Source organism: Chenopodium album, chromosome 17 (genome assembly GCF_948465745.1).
Source record: "Chenopodium album chromosome 17, dcCheAlbu1.1, whole genome shotgun sequence".
NCBI classification, from domain to species: Eukaryota; Viridiplantae; Streptophyta; class Magnoliopsida; order Caryophyllales; family Amaranthaceae; genus Chenopodium; species Chenopodium album.
In genome coordinates this window covers 41,713,570-41,737,231 of record NC_137850.1, presented here as the reverse complement: position 1 = coordinate 41,737,231, position 23,662 = coordinate 41,713,570, and the positions used below count along the sequence as shown (strand labels likewise).

General features: G+C 33.3%; 2 protein-coding genes across 2 annotated transcripts; both read right to left on the bottom strand.

Annotated features, from left to right (window-relative positions):
• Window positions 1-399: 399 nt before the first annotated feature.
• LOC145589010 (uncharacterized) lies at window positions 400-3,589 on the bottom strand. Its single transcript, XM_081645588.1, has 2 exons — window positions 3,498-3,589; window positions 400-2,209 (listed from the first exon to the last, which is right to left on the bottom strand). Exons 1-2 carry the CDS (start codon window positions 3,587-3,589, stop codon window positions 400-402), a joined length of 1,902 nt encoding a protein of 633 aa, XP_081501714.1.
• Window positions 3,590-15,231: 11,642 nt separating this feature from the next.
• LOC145588007 (boron transporter 4-like) lies at window positions 15,232-19,923 on the bottom strand. The gene is made up of 12 exons (XM_081644645.1): window positions 19,708-19,923; window positions 19,354-19,436; window positions 18,839-19,031; window positions 18,576-18,714; window positions 18,285-18,453; window positions 17,943-18,103; window positions 17,513-17,686; window positions 17,173-17,385; window positions 16,758-17,071; window positions 16,323-16,599; window positions 15,510-15,737; window positions 15,232-15,363 (listed from the first exon to the last, which is right to left on the bottom strand). Exons 1-12 carry the CDS (start codon window positions 19,809-19,811, stop codon window positions 15,340-15,342), a joined length of 2,079 nt encoding a protein of 692 aa, XP_081500771.1. The 5' UTR covers window positions 19,812-19,923; the 3' UTR covers window positions 15,232-15,339.
• Window positions 19,924-23,662: the final 3,739 nt, after the last annotated feature.

The following is a 23,662-nucleotide window of genomic DNA, read 5'->3' as shown; positions in this document are numbered from 1 at the left end:
ACAAAAATTTTATGAGTGGCCATATCAAGAACTTTGTATCCTTTCTGACTAGAAGAATATCCAACAAAAACACAAGGTTTAGCCCTATCATTCATCTTTGATCTTTTCACCTTAGATGAGGAAACATAACACAAACAGCCAAAGGTTCTGAGATGATCAAGGTTAGGAACAACCTTTATGAAGTCTGAAATAGGTTGTATCATTTCCTATCACCTTCAAGGGCATCCTATTAATTAAATAGGAAGCACAAAGAACACATTCTCCCCAAAATCTGTCTGGAACTTTGGATTGAATGAATAAAGCCCTAGCTGTCTCAAGTAAGTGTTTGTGTTTTCTTTCTACCACACCATTCTGTTGTGGGGTATCACTGCAACTAGTTTGACTCAAAATACCCAAATTCTAATACAACACTTTCATATCACCCTCACATAGCTCATTAGCATTATCAGACCTAACACTTTTCACCACAGTGTTAAACTGAGTTTGAACCATCTGAAAAAAACTTTTCATAACAGCAACATCATCATTCTTGTGTTTAAACAAATGAACCCAAGTGTATCTTGAAAAATCATCCACTATTGTCAAAAATTGATTACAACCTGAAGGAGTCTTAACTGAATGAGGACCCCAGACATCTATATGCAACAACTCAAAAGGAGAAGTTATTTTTATTAAACTGACAGGAAATGCAGATCTAGTTTGTTTAGCCTTAGGACAGACTTGACAAACAACATTATCTATACAGGGCTTAATATCACACTTAGGATAAGCTATTTTTAGCTGCTTGAAAGGTAAATGACCAAGCCTAAGATGCCACAATTTAGCATCATCTATAGCTGCTAAACAAACAGTATTGCAAGAATGCTTAAGAACTTGAACCTTATTCTGAGTCTCACTACTTTGATCATCAACATTGTATAAACCAGCCTTCAAACTACCAAGAAGAATCGACCTCCCTTTCTGAGAGTGAACAAAACACTTATCGTGAGTAAAGTGTAACTCACAATCCATATTTTTGCACAACTTATGAACAGAAATCAAGTTGTACTTAAAATCTGGAACAAATAGCACATTGTGTAAAGTTATTTGATCAGTCAGTTTAATCTCCCCAATAAACTTGACTGTAACCTTACTACCATCTGGTAAAGTGATAAAAATACCAGATTGAGAAACAGGTTTATATTCAGAGAAAAGAGAAATATCAGAGCAAAAATGATCAGATGCACCACTGTCTAAAAGACATTTAGTTTTAGAACAGGAAAGAAAACAGAAAGTACCTGAACCTGCCATCATGGCATGACCAGGTGCTGCAGAGTTCTCACTGCCAGCATTCTGCTTCTGAGAATTCAGCAAATCCATGAACTGTTTATACTGGTCTGCTGAAATTGTTCTAGCCTGATTATCATCAGTATCCATGTCACTGACATCAGCTGAAGAAAATGCAGCAAACTTCTTGTCCTTGAAGCCTTTGAAACCAGGTGGAAATCCATTCAACTCAAAGCATCTGTCTATGCTGTGTCCTGGTACCTTGCAATGTGTACAATAGTACTTAGAACCGGGTTTATCAAACCTCATTGTGTTGCTTACATTTCTGAAAGTGTTAGTACTTTGTGGCTTTAAGAACTTATTATTCTGCCTCTGAAAAGTTCCACCACCACCACCTTGTGGTCTGTAACTCTTAGGTCTAGCTGAATCATTGTGAAACCTTCTGTCAGCAATAAAAGCCATAGACTCATGCTTAGAAGACAAACCAAAAATCTCCTTATGTTTTTCCTCCTGAGCAAACATCCTATAAGCCTCTGCAACCTTAGGCAAAGTTTGCATCATCAACAGATTTCCTCTGACTGCTGCAAACTGATCTGTCAGCTTCATCATAAACTGAATTACCATTTTCTGTTGATGCTGTTCAAAACCTCTCTTGGTCAGATTACATGTACAGTTGTTACATGTACAATAAGGCAGTGGTTGAGCTTCATCTATTGCATCCCAAATAGACTTAATACCAGTGAAAAACTCAAAAACAGACTGAGAACCTTGAGAAATATCTGCTAACTTCTGTTCAAGTGCATAAATCTGAGCAAGGGAAGTGTAACCAAAACGTTCTTCAAGATCTAACCAAATAGCTCTAGAAGACTTCATGAACATCACACTACTAGCTATACTCTCCTCCAGATTAAACAAAATCCAAGAACACACCAAATCATTGCACCTTTCCCAAGCCTTACACTCCTAACTGGAAGTATCAGTAGGTTTGGTGTGTGCTCCATTAACAAAACCTAATTTGTTCTTAGCTGAAAGAGTGAGTAACATAGCTCGTTTCCAGCTACACTACTACAAAAAACCCCTATCGAGTCGCCTGTAAATGACCTAACGAGTCGCTTTAAAGGCGACTCCACAGCCACTGACACAATAGCTTCCAACTTTAGGAGTCGCCTCTAAGGCGACTTGATAGCTTTTATATAAGTCGCCTATTAGTTGTTAGGCGACTCTATTTGTTAAGCTATTGTGTCGCTTGTGTTGGAAGAGGCGACTCCATAGGTTAATCTATTGTGTCGCTTGTGTTGAAAGAGGCGACACGTAAAAAATCAACATTTTTCCCAACTATTTTTATTAGCTCATATAATGTCAGTGTTTATGACACTCAGCATGCTTGATCTCTGGTTCTTTGCATAGAAGGTTGAAGTTCTTGCCATTATGCCAAAGTTACTTTTCATATATATATGATATTGTAACTATTTTATATACATTTTTAGAATTAACCTATCGGGTCGCGTATTACGTATTAGGCAACTTATTAGGTAGTGGTCATATAATAAAGCACCTAACAAGTCAGACTTTTAGAGTCTCCTATGTATAAAGTGCGACTTGTAAACATACCTAGTCGCCTCATACTTATTAGGCGACTTGTTATGTTGGGGTTAAAATCAACAAAGCACCTAATGAGTCGCCTAATATACATGAGGTGACTTGATAGCTTTACAAGTCGCACCATATATGCATGTGACTCTATAACCCGACTTATTAGGTGGCTTAAATTATATTTTTAAAGTCACCTGTATATAAGGTGCGACTTTTTAACCTATCGAGTCGCCTTATAAATATCAGGCGACTCATTAGGTGAGAGTCGTAGATAAGAAAACTTACATATTGAGTCGCCTAATATTTTTAAGGCGACTCGACAGGGTTTTGAGTCGCACCTTATGTACAGGTGACTTTGAAAATCTAATTTAAAACACCAAATAAGTCGGATTATAGAGTCGCATGCATATATGAGGCGACTTGTTAACTTATCAAGTCACCTCATATATATTAGGCGACTCGTTAGGTGCTTTGTTGATTTTAACTTCGACTTAACAAGTCGCCTAATAAATATGAGGCGACTCGATAGGTTTATAAGTCGCACCTTATGTACAGGTGACTCTAAAAGTCCGACTTATTAGGGGTTTTTTGTACTAGTGCTAGTGAATCCATCTCCACCAAACTTAAAGGAAACTAACTGTATCGAATTAGCATCTGAAGGATGAATATAGTAAATGCTAGCAGGATTCTGGTTCAAAGGAAGAACAGCATTGTTCGAGTTTCCATCCATTTCAAGGAAATAAAGCAGAAATTTCAAGAAATTTCAGATGAAATTGAAGAATCTAGGTCAAACAAACAACTCGACAACAACTTGAACACAAATTCAGCAGAATATTGATCAAAAACTTCAAGAATATGATGAAATTCTCAATAGAAACAAAATCGAAATCAATAGAATAGATGATCACACAGTGTCGGCAAAAGCAGAGCAAAATCAGGAAGAAAACCTCGAATCGAAAAACTGAATGAAAACTTACTTCAGCTCAGTCTGAATCAAACAAAACGATCAAAGAAAATTGCGGAAGATCAGAAACTACCAAGAAGAACTTGCTCTGATACCATGATGAATTTCAGAGAAGCCATTAAAATCAGCTCAAGGTTGAAGATGAACTCAGAGCTAAATAAAACTTTCAGAGAAACTTTTTATTGATTTTTGCAAGAATGAGTCAATAATACAATATAGGGTATATACCCATATATATATGGAGAAAACAGAATAAATGAGTTTGTTATTACGCTAACAAACTCTGTAACAAACTTCTTGCCACATCAGCAGCTTACATGCCAAGATCAATAACAAACTAATTCTAGAACTTTCTAGAAGTTTGTTCTGCAGTCTGACTTCCCTGAGAGCTATGCAACTGAGGCTTGCTTGAGCTCCTCTCATGTTGACTGCTACTATCTCCAATACATATATTGGCCTCACTATATATACCCAACGAATATCTGATCTTACTTTACAAGTGAAGGATGAACGTGATTTGAAACCTGTAATTTATTTTCGTCACATTGACTTTAATAGTTAAGTTTGAGCGAAAGTAGTTTAAAGAGAATAAGCAGATACTACCTCTGTTTTTATTTAGTTGACACATTTTGACTTTAGCATTATTCATACACCTCCCTTTGACCGTGTTTTGCGCTTTATACGCAATGAAAATTATAGTCATGTGGGATCTTGTTAGATTCGTCACATTATATACTTTCAAAATATCAACTTTTCATAATTTTTGTTTATCGATAATTAAAGATATTAATGATTGAATAAGTGCATTGACAAACATGACTAAAGAAATGTGTCAACTAAAAAGAAATGGAGGAAGTAATACATAAAAAGTGATATTTTGATATGCAAATAACATCCAGCTGAGTCAATCAGCTCAATTTTATATCAAACGAAAATAGATAAAAACAATACTGGGCTTATTTTAATTTTTTTTTCCCCTGATAGATTTGTTCATGTGTGTTAATGAAGCATTGCTTGGTAAGATGTCTTATCTACGAATCTGTATGATGTATGGTTATTTGACATTTAAATCAAACAAATCTAGAGGTCAACAATACCAACATCATATCCAATTATCCACTAATCATGGGTATAATATAAGTCATCGTACCACAATGCATATCCAGACAATTAGCTGTTGTATAATTACAGAATAATAAAGGTGTACGGTCAAAAACATGTACCTCTACTTGCATACATCTCAATATGATACGTTTTATTGCAAGATGCAACCTTACAAAAATAATAATAATAATAATCCGCCACTCAATCAAATAAACCAAATAAGGCCCATTTTACTCCACCTTATTTTTGCATATGCTAAACTACGGTTATTTTAACTAAATTGAACTTAATTATAAGAATTAAAATTGTTCTTTTTTTTTTTGAAAGAAATCGAAATCATTTTTACTGAAATAAAATTATTTTTAATAAATATAATTTTTATAAGATGAATAGAAGATGACTTAAATTAATTATGTAAATGAATATTTTTTTTTTTTAATAAATTGACAGCCTACTTTGTATACCGTTAATTTGTTTCTTGTAGAAGCCAGGTTCCTACAAAAGTTCAATATTTCAATGAATACTTCATCTTGATATAGACAGCAAGCTAAGGATTCTTTTTGTTCTTTCTCATATGTATGATATGATAATCTTATTGAAATTTTTATACCATGTCATCATAAAGCTAAGTAGATTGTAGGTTTCGATATTAAATTATATTGCATATTCCAACCTGACTTTGTACTCATAAGAAGCAAGCTAATCAATATTGACTCAATCTCCGCTCCAAATTATTCGCAACTTTGAAATATTTTATATCTTATAAATAATACCCCAAAGTTACGAGTAATTTGGACGGAGGTAGTATTTTGAACGGTTTTGAATATATAGCCATGTAGGGCTAATAGCCAAATGCTGAGATCCCGTGAACAACCCAAATTAGCCAAATGAGTGTAAATGTACGTTGTCTAGCATGAAAAAGTTAAAGAGAAATATGACTAGAGTTCGTGCTCCATCTTTTAATATCATTAACGGGTGCAACTCAAGTCTATTTTACTATTAACGAAATTTGGTACTCCCTCCCTCCCTTAATACAATGCCTCTTTCTTTTTATTATGTGAGGAATAAATGCTCAAAAGAGGCATTGTATTAAGGGACGGAGTGAGTACTAGTTATAAAGTAATGGCAACCCAATAATTTCTTATGCTTTGATGAGCTAAACATTTTGGCTCGGGGAGTTCAAACATTATTGTAGCATTCAATAATTAATTTATTCCAATTTATGTGATAAGCAAAGTGTATGTGCACATATAAAATCCAACTGCATGCTCACATATGTGATAGGATGCTTATCAATGGTCATCTCGAAACGGTAAACCTCTTATCAATTATTCAAAGATATTAAATTCATAAGCTATTTATATATGTGATGTCATTTACGTACTTACGTACTATATATATATATATGTATATATATATATATGTATATATATATATGTATATATATATGTATGTATATATATATATGTATATATATATGTATATATATATAAGTTGTATAAGTACATCAGAAAATATTGACATTGTCAAAGAAAATCAAGCTAAAGCTGCGCTAGATTCAAATTATCGACTTCAAATTATTAAACACTTTAATATTTGCAAGAATTACTCGTAATAAAATAAAGTAAATCCTTTGGGCTTTGACTTTATTTATTTGTACTATTATTCTTTAAGACAGTCCAAAATGGATGCAATGCGTGCGGATGTTTAACGGTAAACATTAATTGATGATTAATAATTTCGGAGATAACTTAAAATTTTGTCACCTTCATCACTAAGTCTCTAACAATGAGCTTGTTGATTAATTTGATAATTTTTTATATTTTTTTTATTTGCGCAACATGTAGGAAACTAGGAACTAGCTAGCTAATTGGCATGCACCAACTTTCATATGTGGCTGGCCACACGGTGTGGCCAACTACAATAATTTTTTTTTATTCAACGAACATCACGTTCTCTCTCCTCTCTCTATCCTCTTTTCTCCTGTTCTTCGATTAATTTTCCAGATCCTTTCAACAAAATTAATTCTCCAGATTTTCTTTTTTTTTTTTAGTTTTAGTTTTCCATCTTCTACTGTTCTTCAATGAATTCCCCAATTTCCAGATTCTCTTCTCCTCTTCTCTTCTATTCTTCAAAATTCCCCAATTTCCAGATTTTGTTTTTTAGGGTTCGTAGCTTGGAGGTACAGAAGAATAGGAGGAAGAAGATGAAGTGATAATGGCAATCTTGTTAACGCTGTAGATCCTTCAACTCCAAATTCGTCATCTTGCTCGAGTTTTTGTAATTATGAAGTTATAATGGTATCATTTTCTTTGTTGTATTTACAAGCATCATATCACTGTAATGTTGAGGATGACGTAGGTGCTAGTGTTTGTTTGTGTAAATTATGCTCATAATTTGTCGATTATTGCTCGAGTTTTCAGGTTTTGAATTGAAATTGAAATATATATTGAGTTGATTAGGGGTTACTTCGGGGGTTACTAGACAGAGGTTACTTCAAGGGTTACTAGAGGGGTTACTTTAGGGGTTACTTCGGGGTTTACTTTAAGGATTACTTCGGGGGTCACTAGAGGGGTTACTTCAAGGGTTACTTAGGGGTTACTTTGAGGGTTACTAGACAGAGATTACTTTGAGGGTTACTAGAAGGGTTACTTCGGGGGTTACTAGACAGGGGTACTTTAAGGGTTACTAGAGGGCTGGGGTTACTTCGAGGGGTTACTTCAGGGGTTACTAATGTGGCACCTTGCCACACCGTGCGGCTGGCCACACCAGAAACGCACTGATTAGCATGATATATAAGGTGGAGGAGTTATCTTCTTTGACTTATAAACAGATAATTAGAAATAACTGTATCATACAAAGTATGTATAGCTGTATAAGTAAAGAGAGGGCCAGTGAGCAAAGGATAGGAAAATGGCAAATTTTAACCAGTGTTAGTTTTCTCTCTCTAGAAAAAGAGGTGTTAGTTTTCTTTCCTGTAATTTGCTATGGTGGATTCAAAGCAACCACCTGATCCACCTCATCAAGAAGATCAGGAGATGGTTGATTTAAATCAGAAGTCTTCATCGGTGGTTAGTTTTAGAGAAGTTGTTGCTAATTCTTCTCAATGGTTTGAAAAGGCAAGGAAAATTGTAGCTACTTCAACTGAATGGTCTCAGGAGGAGGAGTTGGGTCCGGATTCGAGCTTATCTGTTAAATTTGATAAATTAACTCTAGATCGTTTGCGAAAGCCATGGGGTTTGACTCTGATGGGTAAGTGCTTGGGGGCTACTATTCGCCCTGCTTTTATGCTCAATCGAGCTCGTCTAATGTGGAAAGTGAAAGGAGGATTGGAAACAATTGATCTTGGTCATAATGTTTTCCTATTTAGGTTTACAATGGAGGATGATTATGAAAGGGCCTTGTTTGGTGGTCCTTGGTTTGTGTTTGATCATTATTTAATGATGACAAAGTGGCGGCCGAATTTCAGAGCTTCAGAAAATCCATTTGATAAGATGACAGTCTGGATTAGATTTATAGAGTTGCCTGTGGAATATTCTGATAAAACGGCTTTGTTTCAGATAGCTAAATTGGCTGGAACACCGATTCGGGTGGATTATGCGACTGATAGACTCACCAGAGGGAGCTACGCAAGAATATGTATTGAGATAGATCTGAACAAACCTTTGGTGTCTAAAGTCTGGATAGGTGGCGCGTGGCAGACAATTTCCTATGAGAATATTACCAACTTGTGTTTTACATGTGGCAAGGTGGGACATGTGCAGTCTCGCTGCATGTTGAACAAATCAGCTGAGGTGGAGATTAAGTCAGTTTCTGTTGGACAGCAAGCTATGGAGAAAGGAAATTCCAATTTGATTTCTTCTTCTGATGGTGGATCTGATATTGGTAAAGCAATTGTATCAAAGCCCAACACTCTTGTTGGATCTCAAATTGACAGATCAGTGGCATCAAAGCCCATAAATTTAGTTGGATCTCATTCTAAGTCCAACCAGTATCAAGTGTTAGATGAAAATGAGCCATATGGGGAGTTTGGCCCATGGACTTTAGTTACTAATAAAAGGAGGCCCACCCCTAAATCTGTGGATAGTAATGGCAAAAAAAATAATGCTAAGCCTAATTCTAAGATTAGAGTTGACGGTATCAACCAAAAGAATAATAATTCGATTATTGTTGATAATAACAACAATAAAAGAGATTTAGTTAATTCTAAGAATAATTTTGTTTATAAAAAAAAAGAAGTTGTTAATAATGATGTTTCAAATCCTGCTTTGGTAAAGGATAATAGCAATTTAATTTCAAGTAAGAATGTTAATTTTACCTCTTCTACTGAGGTAAATAGGGAGGAAGTTAAAAATAGTGAAATTGATCCAATTTTGAATTTGGATGCAATTAATAAAAATAATAATGATTTAGAAGTAATGATGGTTGATGAATTTCCAAGTAAGCCATTGGAATCAACAGGTGGCATTAATACTAATGTGTCACCTTGGAATGAACACTTGGAGGAAATGCAGCTTGATGAAGGCTCTGAGCCGTTGATTTTAGTTCCTCATAATACTTTTGGTGAGACAGCCACAGAGAATAAAATCAATTCTTCTACTATATTAGACTTCAATTCAGATTCTCAATTAAATAAAATAGCCTCTCTAAATTCTAGCCATGCAAGACCAGAGCCAATCTCCATCCCCTCAATTACTACCCATGATAACACTAGAGACGAAAGGTCTCGGATCAGGAATTCAATGCTCAAGCTCGAGGGAAGGAGCCAGTTCTCCAAGGTATTCCAATTCACGAGTTGCAACAGGGGTCGGGGTCGAAGGCGAAAACTCTCCAATTGTTTCCAACTTCACCGATGATAAAAACTCTTCTGATCAAGAAACGGTCAGGTTCTCCGACAGAGCTCACCGGAGCGGTGAGATTGTTGGATGCCTTGAAAAGGAGGCAGGAAGCTCTGTCAATCTTAAGGGCGGAGGAAAGGGATCGTACATTCCCCTTTCAAATTCCAAGAAGAATCCCTGTTTTTCACTTGCGATTAGAAACCAGAGGACAAAACATGGCAGATCGCCTTATCGCAACCTTCATCTCTCAGGAAGCTGTGGTGGGGATGCAATTGCAGATCAGATATCATCGATTTCTACAGGGGCCGAGGGAAATTGTGGCTCAGATGACCCCGTTATCTCTAGAGGATGTATTGCCGATAGGGATGGGAGAGTTTTGGAGGGACTGGGAAGTGTATTATCTACCTTCGAACCCTCAGCCGACTGATCGTCCTTCAGTCACTCTTCAGCGGCCTTTGCCAAATTTGAAGATGAAGTTCATCCTTTGGAATGTAAGGGGGGCTTGTAGAGATGAGTTCATTCCGCATGCTCGACATTTGGTGAATATCCATCGTCCAACGGTTTTCGTGTTTCTTGAGACTAAATCTGATGATTTGAGAGCTAGGCAAATAATGTTGCAGTTAGGTTTTCATGATTTTAAAGCTATTGAAGCCAATGATAAAAGAGGTGGAATATGGCTTTTTTGGAGGAATGTTGTCGACGTTGCTGATTTTAAAGAGGATTTCTCCTTTTTTTCATGCCTTATTTCACTTTAAAAATATGAATAAGGAAGCTTTGATCACTAGGATGCATGCTCCGTCCACTCGTAAAGAAAGACATGAGATGTGGAGGGACATGCAAGTTGATTTACCTCCTCCAAATACTCCCTGGCTCCTATTTGGGGATTTAAATGAAGTCACTTCTCAGTCTGAGAAGTTTGGAGGGCGTGGTTTTAGACATGCTCAGTGTAGAGATATGAACAATTTCACTAATGCCGCTGGTCTTTTTGATATGGGGTATAATGGTAATCCCTTCACTTGGAGTAATGCTAGAGAAGGAGCTACTCTAATTAGGCAGAGGCTAGATCGTGCTCTAGATAATGCTGCTTGGGTGGAGCAATTCCCGCATACTAATTAAGGTATTCCATTTACCATTTACATATTCAGATCATTCCCCTATTTTAATTAATTGTACTAACCCTAGGTTGAATGGTTCTTTCCCCTTGCGTTGTAAGGAAGTGTGGTTAGCTTATCCTGATTTTAAAGATTTTTTTGTTAGCAATTGGAATGAACCGTTTGATGATTATATGATAGGTATGCAAAATTTTCAAAATAAAATAAAGGATTGGAACCATAATATTTTTGGTAATCTAAAATATAAAAAATATAGGCTTTTAGCTAGAATTGGAGGAATTCAGAAATATCTGGCTAAAAATCATTCGAGTTTCCTAATTAATTTAGAAAAAGATCTCTTAAAGGAGTTAAAGGATATTTATGATAAAGAGAGAATTATTTGGGCACAAAAGGCTGGAATTAATTGGCGCAAAAATGGTGATCTAAATACAAAATATTTTCACATTGTTGCCAATATTAAAAAAGTAGAGGAAAAATTTTATGCCTTAAAGATTCTAATGGAAATTGGATTAGTGATGATTCAATTTTGAAAAATATGGCAACTGATTTTTATAAAAATATTTTCCAGTCTAAAATTAATAATAGGGGGGTTCTGGTAGTTTTAGCTCTATTAATAAGCTTTCGATAAGTGATAATATTTGTTTAGCTACCTTCGTTCCTAATTTGGAGGAGGTTAGAGCTTGCTTATTTAATATGGAGCCAATGAAGTGTCCTGGTCCAGATGGTGTGCAGCCTAGATTTTTTCAAGCAAATTGGGACTTTTTGGGAAAGATTCTTCATAAGGTTTGTGCTGATAGTTTTGTTAATAGTTTCTTTAACCCAGATATTAATAAATCTTATATTTCTTTGATTCCTAAGGTGAAAAATCCAGAAAATTTAACCCAGTTTAGGCCTATAGGGCTTTGTAACACTGTGTATAAATTGAATACTAAAATTATTTTCACTAAGCTTCGTTCCTTTTTGAATAAATTGGTTAGTCCCTTACAATCTAGTTTTATTCAAGGGAGAGGGATTGAAGATAATGTGATAATCATCAAAGAAATGTCACATATGTTCCATAAGGCTAGAGTTGGGAAAAATATTATGGCTCTTAAACTTGATTTAACAAAGGCTTATGATAGCCTTGAATGGAATTTCATTGAGGAAACTCTAATTGGTTTCAATTTTCCAAGAAAGTTAGGCTAATTATGTTTTGCATTTCTTCTCCTCAAATCTCGGTTTTATGGAATGGAGAAATAACTACGGAATTTAAGCCAACAAGAGGAATCCGACAAGGTGATCCAATGTCTTCTTATATTTTTGTTTTGTGCTTAGAAAGGTTATCTCTAATGATAGAAGACAAGGTTAATCAGAATTTTTGGAAGCCAATTAAGGTAACAAATTCAATCTCTCTGTCTCATATTTTTTATGCAGATGATGTGTTCCTTTTTGGACATGCATCTAAGAGTAACATTCAAATAATCATGCAAGTGTTACAGGAATTTGGGGATATTTCGGGCTTAAGAGTTAATCAAAGCAAATCAACTGTTATTTTCCCTAGAAAAATGAATCACAATATAAGAAAAGATTTAATCACATAATTTGATTTCACTTCTACTACCTCTTTTGGTAAATATTTAGGAGTTGAAATTCATCCTAATAAATTGAAAAGATGTGATTATTTTGGTTTGCTTGATAAAACTTTCAATCAGATTAAAGGATGGCAATCCAAATTATTAAACATGGCAGGTAGGTGTACATTGGTTAAATCTGTGTTATCCTCTTTCCCTGTTTATTTGATGCAAACTAGCTTACTTCCTATTTCTGTTTGTGAGGATATTGAGAGGAATTGTCGAAAATTCTTGTGGAATAAAGTTGATGAAACCAAGTATTCTACTAGATTAGGTTGGAATCATGTTACTAAGCCTATGCAAATTGGGGGCTTAGGGATAAGAAGATTATAATTGTGGAACATTGCTTTCATGGCTAAGTTAGGATGGATCATCCTAACTAAACCTCATAAGTTATGGGTTAGGATCTTTAATGAAAAATATTTAAGGAAAAAAGGTTTATTTGAATGTCATGCTAGCCCTAATCACTCTCAAATTTGGAAAGACATTTTGAAAGGGAGAGAATTACTAGCTTCGGGCTTAAGGGTTGGTATAGGTAATGGGGTTTCTACCTCTTTGTGGCATCATCATTGGATAGGAAACTCACCCTTGAAGGATGTTATCACAAGTCCTATCCCTCCTCATATGAATCTATGGAAGGTTTCTAATATAATAAAGGATAAGTCTTGGTATCTTAAGGATATTGAACATCTTCTCCCTTTTCATGTAATTAATTTGATTAAAGCTACTCCTTTACCTAAGTATACGGTTATGGAAGATTTTATTACTTGGGATTTGAGTAAGGATGGAATATTTAATGTTCGATCAGCTTATAATTTTCTATTGAAAGGAAGGTGTACTGCTTCTTTTAATGTTAATTCTTGGAAGAGTATTTGGAAGATTCATGCCCCCTTTAAATATAGGATGTTTTTGTGGAATTGTGCTCATTCTATATTGCCAGTGGCTGAAACTTTAGCCACCTTCATGCCCTTGATTTCTCCTATATGCTCTAGATGCAATATTTATTCTGAATCACACATTCATATCTTTAGAGATTGTTTTTCTTCTTTGATATTATGGAATGATATATTTGCCAAAGTTTATCTTCCAAATAATTTTGATTTCATTATTTTTAAAAACTCATCTTGGAAGATATGGATAAATTATAATCTTGGTATTGATAAAAAATGGAAATTGATTTTTGTTACAGCTTTGTGGCATCTATGGTTGCATAGAAATTCCACAATCTTTGAAGAAAAAATAATAGGACCAATTTCACTCTTCACAAAATTCTTCTTTGATTTTAAACTTTGAAATGGTCCATTACAGGATTCAAACAAAAGGAAGGGCAAGGACAAGGTATCCTCAAGTTCAGTGTGGGAGGCTCCAAGGGAGGGGTACTTCAAAATTAACACTGATGGGGCATGGATGAATTCAGCGGTTTCCTCAGGAGGGGGGGTGATTAGAAGATCTGATGGCTCTTGGTATGTGGGGTTTTCATGCAAATATGACTCCATCTCTCCTTTCTTAACTGAATTGTATGCTTTGAATGACGGTTTATCCATTGCTGAAGATTTGAACATCAAGAAGGTCATAGTAGAAACTGATGCGAAAGCTCTTCGTGATATGCTCCTGACTACTGGTCCCAATCCTCATCACGAGCTTGCAGCAGCTATCTGTGACGTTGCTGCTGTCTTGGCCACTTTTGAAGTTGCTGTTGTCACTCATATCCCTCGTGAAAACAATGAATTAGCTCACTGTCTCGCAATTCATGGAAGGGAGATGGCTGTTGGATATAAGACACATTATTTAGTTTCGGATTGTGTCTCAGATTTGTATGAAATGGAGAAAGCACGAGTTGCATCAGCTTCAAACCAGCAGATCTGATGCTCAAGTTGTCTTTGCTATGGATGTCTTTAGTTTTTGATGGTCTTAGTATAAATGTGGATAGTTTTTGGGACTTTCTGTGATGTACATATTCATCTCCTTAGGAGATTAATTTCGAATGTATGGTTAGCTTATTATATAAGCAGCTTTTGTAGTTACATCAATTTTCATTGTAAAAATTATGAGATGTACTTTGTAAATATTAAGGCTTTAGTCTTTTAATCTAATATATCTCCTATTTCTGTAAAAAAAAAAAAAAAGTAAAGAGAGGGTCGGAGGGGTGGAAGTGATGCCCACTTAAACTCAAAATATGCTATACCAATGGAGTCTTGATCGACTTGACTTAATAAAGAGTAAGAACAAGGGTCTATATACGATAGGTTACAAGTTTAAACTTTTTATACCTTAATTTGTAATTTTCTCTCTCTATATAATTCATTTATTATACAAGAATGAATTATAAAACAACAAATCAAGCCGTTTTTATATTGGAATTATTATGAATTATAAAACAACAATCAATTATACACATAAAGATAAGATCATCAACACCAATTGTATAATGTATATATATACTTTGTTCAATTATATATATACAACTCTTTCTGTCTTAATTTACTTGTTACATGGTCATTTGTACTCCATATAAAATTTTATGAAAGTACTAAAAGAAAAATGAGTGGGCTAAGGTGGACCCCAACTCAAGAGAAAGAAGTACTACACATGATGAAGATAATACTACCTCCGATTTTTTTTTTTAATTGCGCATAAAAAAAATCGGAGGTAGTATACAAGTAACTAGGACTATATAATGAAATTATTTGAAAATAGAGTGAGTAAAATGAGACGGTGAGTGTATTGTTACTTAAAAACACCGTTACATTTCCTCTTGACAACTTCAACTGAGTTTAACATTTATTGTAACTTTGGTTATAATCCATTGCCAAGGCCCAAGGTATCTCCTGTCTTGCATGCACTCCTTGGCTTTATACAATATTTTCTGGAAATATCTGCTCATGTACAAAAATGTTATGTTATGTAATTAACTAAACATATTATGTGACATTTATATTATAATAAATATATCTTAGCTAGGTTATAATGTTAATTATAAATTAATATGAGGAGATATAACAAATATGTAGATGATCATTACCTTGAAATCATGTCTCAAGCTTGCAGCTCTAGGGTGGTTCATCTCTGTACTTGTACTTGGAGCCCTTCTTTCGCTACGAAAACGCCGAAGGCTTACACTTCTAATCTTTATCTCCCCTCTATGAGTTGTTAATTCATCTAACAATTCAGAATCTGAAATTTCATCTTCTGCTTCTTCTTCTTCTTCATTATTGCCATTGTTGGCTTCATTATTGGTATTAACATCTTCCTGTTTATTGTATTTAGCATGCATTATAGTGAGCAAAACGTATATGGAGTGTTGAATGTTGATAACTTTTAATAATGTAACAAAATCAATTCAATTTTTTGATTTGTAAATCCATTTTCAAGAGATTAATTCGGAACATAAGAGATAATTCTTATGTTAGAAAACATAAGAGATAATTCGGAACATAAAAATAATTCATTCAATAAATATATACTTCGTATATATGTAAGCTTTAAAAACTAAATAAATATTCAAATAATTATAAAAATTGGGTGCAAAGAACAAGACTTCATTTAACATTATTAGTGAAAAAATAGTTTCATTTAAAGATGGCCGCACCAGTCAGGCTTGGGCCTAGGCCGTGCATGAGCCGTCCAATCTAACCTTTTGAAAACATCAACATAACATGGCATATAGCAAACTAAAGTCATGAGCCAAGCCAAACAGATACTAGATTAAACACAACTCACAACCATCATTAGTTTTAATGTTATTTTTAAGCGCGAACAAATTAAATTAAAGTGAGTATTATTTAAAACTGTGTTTTAAATTAATTTATTATATTTAACAATATTACGAACATACCTTGAAAGAGAGGGGTATACGCCTTGAAGTGCCTAGGATTTCTTCATACTCATGAGAATCAAGTTCGTGCAAGTAGTGTGACCCAAAAAATTTGGGTAACAAAACCTGCCTTATTATGATAAGAAAAACGAAAGGCAAGGGAAAGATTATTCCAACTAAAGGTATCCAAGTCATGCCGTAACAAATGAGCAAGTACGTCAATTGGAACAATGTAAAAGCCAAAATCCATCTAAATGGCACTGTTTCCACGTACGAAGCATGATTCCTAGCCAAAATCCTGCCAAAATTTACAAATCAAACATTATTGGTCATACACGCGGACCAGCTTAATTGACACATATAATTTTTAACCACATTATTTTGAGACAAGGTTAGTCAGACAAATTTATCATGTTCAAACGCCAAAAGAAAGAAAAAAAATGTAGGACAACTCACCTGTGTAATCTGCTTTTATTAACAAAGATAAGTCGGATTCTATCCCAAAACTGGTTTCCGGGGAGACTATCAATAGCCACATACGCGATGTACCCCCAAAGAAGCGAAGATGGCAATCGCTTGAGAGCAGGCATCGCGAAAACTGCAGCTCCAAGGAGAAGAGATTGCAATAGATTGCTCAATCTTTGTTCATTTACTCGAACCGGTATATGGTTCTCAATGTGCTTATCAGGGTCAAATGTTGTTTTACCATCACTTTCTCCCTTCATCACTACTTCCTTTAAATTTTCTAGCTCTTTAACCACTCTATCCATCTACAAAATATTGATGACAAATAAAACATTTTATTAATCATAAAATTTAATCCAAATTAGTCTTTTTTTTTTTATAAGTACTAATACAAATGAAATCTTACCGATTTGTTCCTCTCCATTTCTAGGAAAACAGCTTGCATATTGCCATAAATTTCAGAAGTACTAGCATTTTTATGTATGCTTTCTTTGGCACTTTCGACCATCTTTTTTCGAATAAACTGTCTTTTGAGGACGGCGAGGCTCTTGATGTGCATAGGAGAATGAGGAAGGAGAGCATAGGAAGGAGGAAGTCCAAGCAACCCACAAATCAAAGTCTGTTGATCATAACCATGTATTAAGCATTATGATTTCGTTATTAGTACTAATAAGCGCGATTTTGTTTTTTTTTAAAAAAAACACTTATCCTAGCTTGTGTTAGATTACTTAAGAAGAGTGACTAACCGTTAAGCCAAGTAGAAAGAGGTCATAATGGTAGGCAGAAGGGTGCTTAAGATTGAATTCCTTTTGTTGTGCCATTTTCGAAGCGACATTGTGCTCGAAAAAGAAAAGAATTGCTACCATTGATCCTGGTATGAATGCCCCAAAGATGTATTTTGTAGGCACATCCCCCATTTTCTGCAAAATTTCAAGTAGCTTGATTTATGAGATTATTAGTCATCAAAACACATAATATAAGCACTAATTATTAATTTTGGTCATTTAGTTAGTTATATGACTAGCTAAATTACTTACTGGAAAATTTAATTAACGGCTTATTTGATAGGTGATAATAAATGAATGATGTGACTCATATAAATATTAGAATATCTAGTGATAATGTTTACAGTGATGAAGTTACATATACGAATTGAAAGAGGAAGAGATTACGTACACTGGCAATAGTCCAAGTATCCCAAGAATCCCAAGGATGGGGACTAAATAATCTTCTAGGAATTCCAGAGGGAACTTTGCTTGGTACAGCATATGATAACCCAGCCCATATTATTATCATCAATGGAACCCCAAAATTTTTTATGAAACTTCTCATCAAACCTGCATGCAAACACATCAAATACAATTAATTAAATTAATCCTTATAATTGTGTTTAACTCATTTCATAAATTTTACAATAAAGGGTATTATTTGAGAAACATATATTAAATTCATTTGTTGCAAATAACAAAAAACAGAGGTAGTATGTAAACTGTATATAAATTTACTTAGTGAACTAACCTGTTCCATACAACCATGACCTTGCTTTTCTAGTTTTAAATGCAGTGTAAATAAAACCTAGAGAGAATAAAATTGCTAGCAATCCATTTGCGTACAGCCACTCAAAATTATATGCCGGGTTTGACTCGTCGTCCTTTCCCTTGGGAACTTGAAACTCGCTTACAATCCCCTGTGAAGAGAGTATCAATTATTAAATCACCTCTCAACAATATAACAAGCACGTGCAATTGTCATGCTAATAAGACATCAGACCATCTAGTCACGACGAAAAATTTAAGAGTACATATATACCCTGATAGCCTCTTGGATGAAGAGAACAGAAATCAACATCTCGATAAGTTCTTCGGCTATCCTAGTGATTCGATCAATGATAGCACACAAATTAAATATTGACATGAGCAGCAACAAAAGAGAGGTCCATACACAAACCCTGCAACACATAATCATTCATAGGATTTAATTTGAGTTGAATTATTCAAATGTGTATAAATTAATTTGGAAATATAAATGTAGAAGTGTATAAATATGTATATATGATAAGTCATGTAAATTACCATGCTGTCCAAGCCAAGAATAGAGGGTTAAGATCATCTTTTTTTTTAGCATAATTATACAAGAAAGTATACATAAGAACAGTTGGTTCTGCAACTCCTTGTATTAGAAGTGGTTGTCCCCCAAATATTGTGTGTATCAACCCACAAATTGCTGCTGAAGTTAATGTTTGCACTGAACTTAGGTTTTTTCTTCCTGTCAAGTTATTAAACAAAAATAAATATATTATTGTTGTTAGAAAATATGATTGATATGACTTTAATTTGAAATGATGCTCAGCTCAGTGCGATTTAAATCTGTGACCTATTGTACACAAGACTTTAGTTTTAATATATATAACTGATAAATATATTAGGTCCTTATAATATAACCTTATGGCTTATGGTAGCTAGGTGTAAAAATATATATATATATATATATATATATATATATATATATATATATATATATATATATATATATATATATATATATATATATATATATTAGAGATTATATTTAAAGAAACCAAACTAACCTGTTTTCTTGTTCAACAGCTCCCCAAAGGCTATAGCAGGAAGAGCCGAAGCAAAAAAGATAGAAGCAGCAGGGCCAAGTATCCTACGCCATTTGAAAACATATATATATAATTAGAATAACCGAACAAGTTTGTAGAAGTTACATTAATTTTTAAAATGATTTATCCAGCGTTAAAACAAGAATATAGAACAAAGGTAAAATATTTTAGTTGTCATCAGTTTTCAAAATGATATTAAATTTAAGTTCATAATACAACATAGTAACTTTTAAGCTCATAATACAACATATATTGAACATACATACCCTTATTAAAAAAAAAAAACGTAACAAAAAAAAAAAAAAAAGAACATACCCAATTCCATGTTTGAAGCCATTCACCCAATCCTGCTTGTAACATGCAAGTCTTCCTCTTACATCGCTTCGTATACCTTTGAAAGGAGCTTTTATATAATCCATCTTTCACCTGTAATATTTGGAGAAATTAAATAGAGAGAAAATAGTTTTTGAGTTTAAGTCGTGTTGAATTAATAGTTGAGCTCGATCAAGCTACTCAGTTTCATTAGCACCCCTATGGCCTTATATATAGCCTTATTTATGGCATCATAACGCGTTGCACTTTATAAGTCTCAAGTTTGGGGTAGCAATCATAGTTGCGTACTATTTTTGGTGGTAGTGTTAGATATGTCAACACACAAGAGTTGTGTGCGCCCAATGCTACCAGCCTACCACGACAAATACATATAGATCGACACTCCAATCATGAAACATTGTGTCAAAACATATATATGTGTAGACAGACATATAACTTGAAATTCTATGTTATATATGGGAAAAGTCAATATATTTGAATATATAAACCCTTTAAATTATGATAATTGTGCAAAAAGAGAAAAGTAAATGAATATATACTCGGTTTATATGCAAAACATTATATGAAGAATATAGTCTTTCGACTTTGACTTATGGACAAGGACAGATCTAGGTGCGGGCTTACCCTAGTCATGACTTACCTCATCATCGATCGTAATTTTTTAGTTAATCTTTAGTTTATATGTTAAACTTTTGTATATATTACACAAAAAATAGATAGTAGAGTTGGTTATATCTTCATAAATACCAATTTTATTTTATATTTAATCTGTTCTCTTACTTTATTTGTTACTTGTACTTTTATTTGTTGTTGGAAAAAGAAATTAAAGAAATTGCATGCATGCATGCAATGATGCAATCCTAGCTAGATCGATCCGTCATTGCTGATGTAAAAAGAAATAAACGAAATTACATGCATGAAATGATGCAATATGATAAAACATTAACATTTCTAAAAAGGACAAAATTTAATTTGTAAATGTCAATAAAAACGTTAAAATTATGTTAATATATACTTCGTATTGAATTCACAAAAAATGATAAATTTTCTATATATGTTGAATTATGTTAATTAAAAAAGCAACCTTCAATCACTGTCTAGCTTAGAAAACTATGTCAAATCATACAGAACCTACACCCATTTTCTTATAACTTGCCATCAATCTATCTACAATAACATACATGCATATATACAATGTGAAGCATATAGCCTTTACAAGTTTGGTTCGAACAAATACCCTTATTATTAACCAATAAGTGTACAAAACACGTGTGACGTATCATGTATGCACCTCTAACTTGCTCAATAGTCAATATGCAAGAAGATAACAAATACTTCATAGCATACGATTTCAATATGTATGCTCCATATACTCATATACATATATAGAGTCAATAGAGACAACCAACGTCATATCATACGATTGTATATCTTATATGCTAGAGATAACCAACTATCATATCATTGTATAGCTTATGTTAGAGAGAACCAACGTCATAATATAGCATACAATTTCATAGCTTATGTCATACTTGTAAATAAAAGTGGCAAGAAAAAAAATTAAAAGCTTACGTATAATGCATACCTTATTCACAGTTAGGTTGAAGACTACGAAAATAGATAAGATGGGAGTTAATTTTGAGGAGAAGATAAACGAATTGAAGGTGTGAAAGTGTGAAGAATGCAAAGGATCTTACATTGGTTTATATAGACTGCTGATAACAGGTTGATAGCGGACTATTATTAGCAAAATCTTTTAATGGACTAATTCTACTACGATTTTTTTTTTTTTTTACAAAAACAGATTTATATCCTCATACGGCATTATTAATAATTACTTGGTATTATTTACTCCTACTTCTAAGGAGTCCTGCCCACTAACCCGATCCGTGTGTAATTTTTATCTAACTTTAAAAGTACGTGGCTGTTCACACCGTATGGCCAGGTATAATGGGGTTGCTCAGTTAGTCCTATAACTCTATAATGCCGGTATGTACTCTCTTACAGTTATAGGGGTAACTCGGTAATATAGGGGTGACTCTATCACGTATTGTTGTAGGTCTTACTTTGTTATTTAAGGGTTGCTCAATATATATAATAAGGGATTACTCTATCATCAGTGTTAATATATAGGGGCTACATACTCTATTAATGTTATAAGGATTATTAATTTGTGTTTTTATAAGTGGCTACATATTATGATCAGTTATATAGCGCAAAAAATACTCGATTTCTTTATACTATTATTTCGACTGCATAAAATAAAATAAGAGACAATATTACATATATGAATCGAAAATTCGTATTCTATCTACTCTGTAATTCTTTATAATGTTTTTGTTTGGAACTATTTACAACTTGAATTATCTTTTAATTTATTTCCAATAGTTTAGAAATTACATAATTATGTGGGGTTTTCCTAAATTATCTCAACGAGTGTATTAATATTATCAATTTTTTTTCTAATTTTTTTCTAATATGTAATGACTTTAGATACTAAATGATAACATGTGCAATGACCAAATATAAATATTCACATTATTTAGGAAATTAAAATTCATTATAGTATGACATTCACAAAGCATTACAAAACGAGTACTTTGAATTAACGATATGACAAGTTTGAAATGGCAATTGAATAAAAAATAACATCAAATAATTTCGTTTATTGAAAAGTATATATGCCCTCGAAAGCATAGAAAGTTAAACAGTTGACTACTTCGTATAATTTTACTTTGCAAAAATATAATTTCCAAACATATTGAATAGTAAATATGTTCTCGAAAAGCATAGAAGTTTTACAAAGTTAAAAAGCTGACTAAATCCATCTTCTTGGGAAAAATCATTATTGTACAAAATTCAATAATTAGTTTCATTAACCGTCACTTTATGTAGTTAAACTTACATTAAGTTGATAGTTATCAAACTCTTTTATACTATAATTAGCAATAATTCCAACTATATAGCTCTATTCCAAATCGGGAATAGCCGTTAGTATATATATACAGGGTATAATTGTAATTTAGGAGAAAAAATAAGTGGTAGAGCCGTGTAGAAGAGATACAAGTAAATATTTGCCGTTAAGAAGATTATTGGCCTAGATTACTATACTTATGGACTTGTGGTTGCAATGAAAACTAATCATATGTCAACCATCCGTTTAGATTTTTTTTTTTTTTTTTTTTTGATGGAATGCTTAGAATCGGTTTTTATACAAAGAACTTTATTAGTTGTCTTATTGAATTTGGATGTTCGAATCGGGTATGATGAGGTCGGGTCCGGTTCATTTTTAAAAGTTGAGTCATGTTAAATTATTATGTTCAAGCGAGTTGAAATCTGAATCGGATATTTTTCGAATTGGATGTGATTTTAACTAACACCTCTACATATTCGTACCATATTTACACTTTATGGGGTATATAAAACCTTCTAATCGTAACATCATCTACTTGATTTTTGGTATTTGCTCATATGCCTCGGAAAATAACTAAATTCTTGTTCTCCTTACCTTATTTTTGTTTAAATGAAAACGTTTTTGTTGAACTTAAATAATTTAAACTGATTAAAAATTATTTTTACAAATTCTATTATATTTGTTCTTTAAAATTACTATATTTTACTAATTAGCTAGAACTTATTCTTATTGAATTAGAACATATTTTACTAAATCGAAATTATTAAGTAGGATGATTAAAGTTTGTATTATTTATAAGAATGTCAGTGTAAAAAGTACAAACATATATCAAGTATGTGCTCTCCAAACAAATTTGCTTATTCCACATGATTATTTATATTTTGAACTAAAAAATAAACATTAAGATGATTCCAACAAGATCTTGGCAACACAAATATGAAATATTGTATTTTAATTTGTATATATAGTATCTACATTTTAGAATTACTAATACGGTTTGATTGACTTTCTGCATTGTTCATA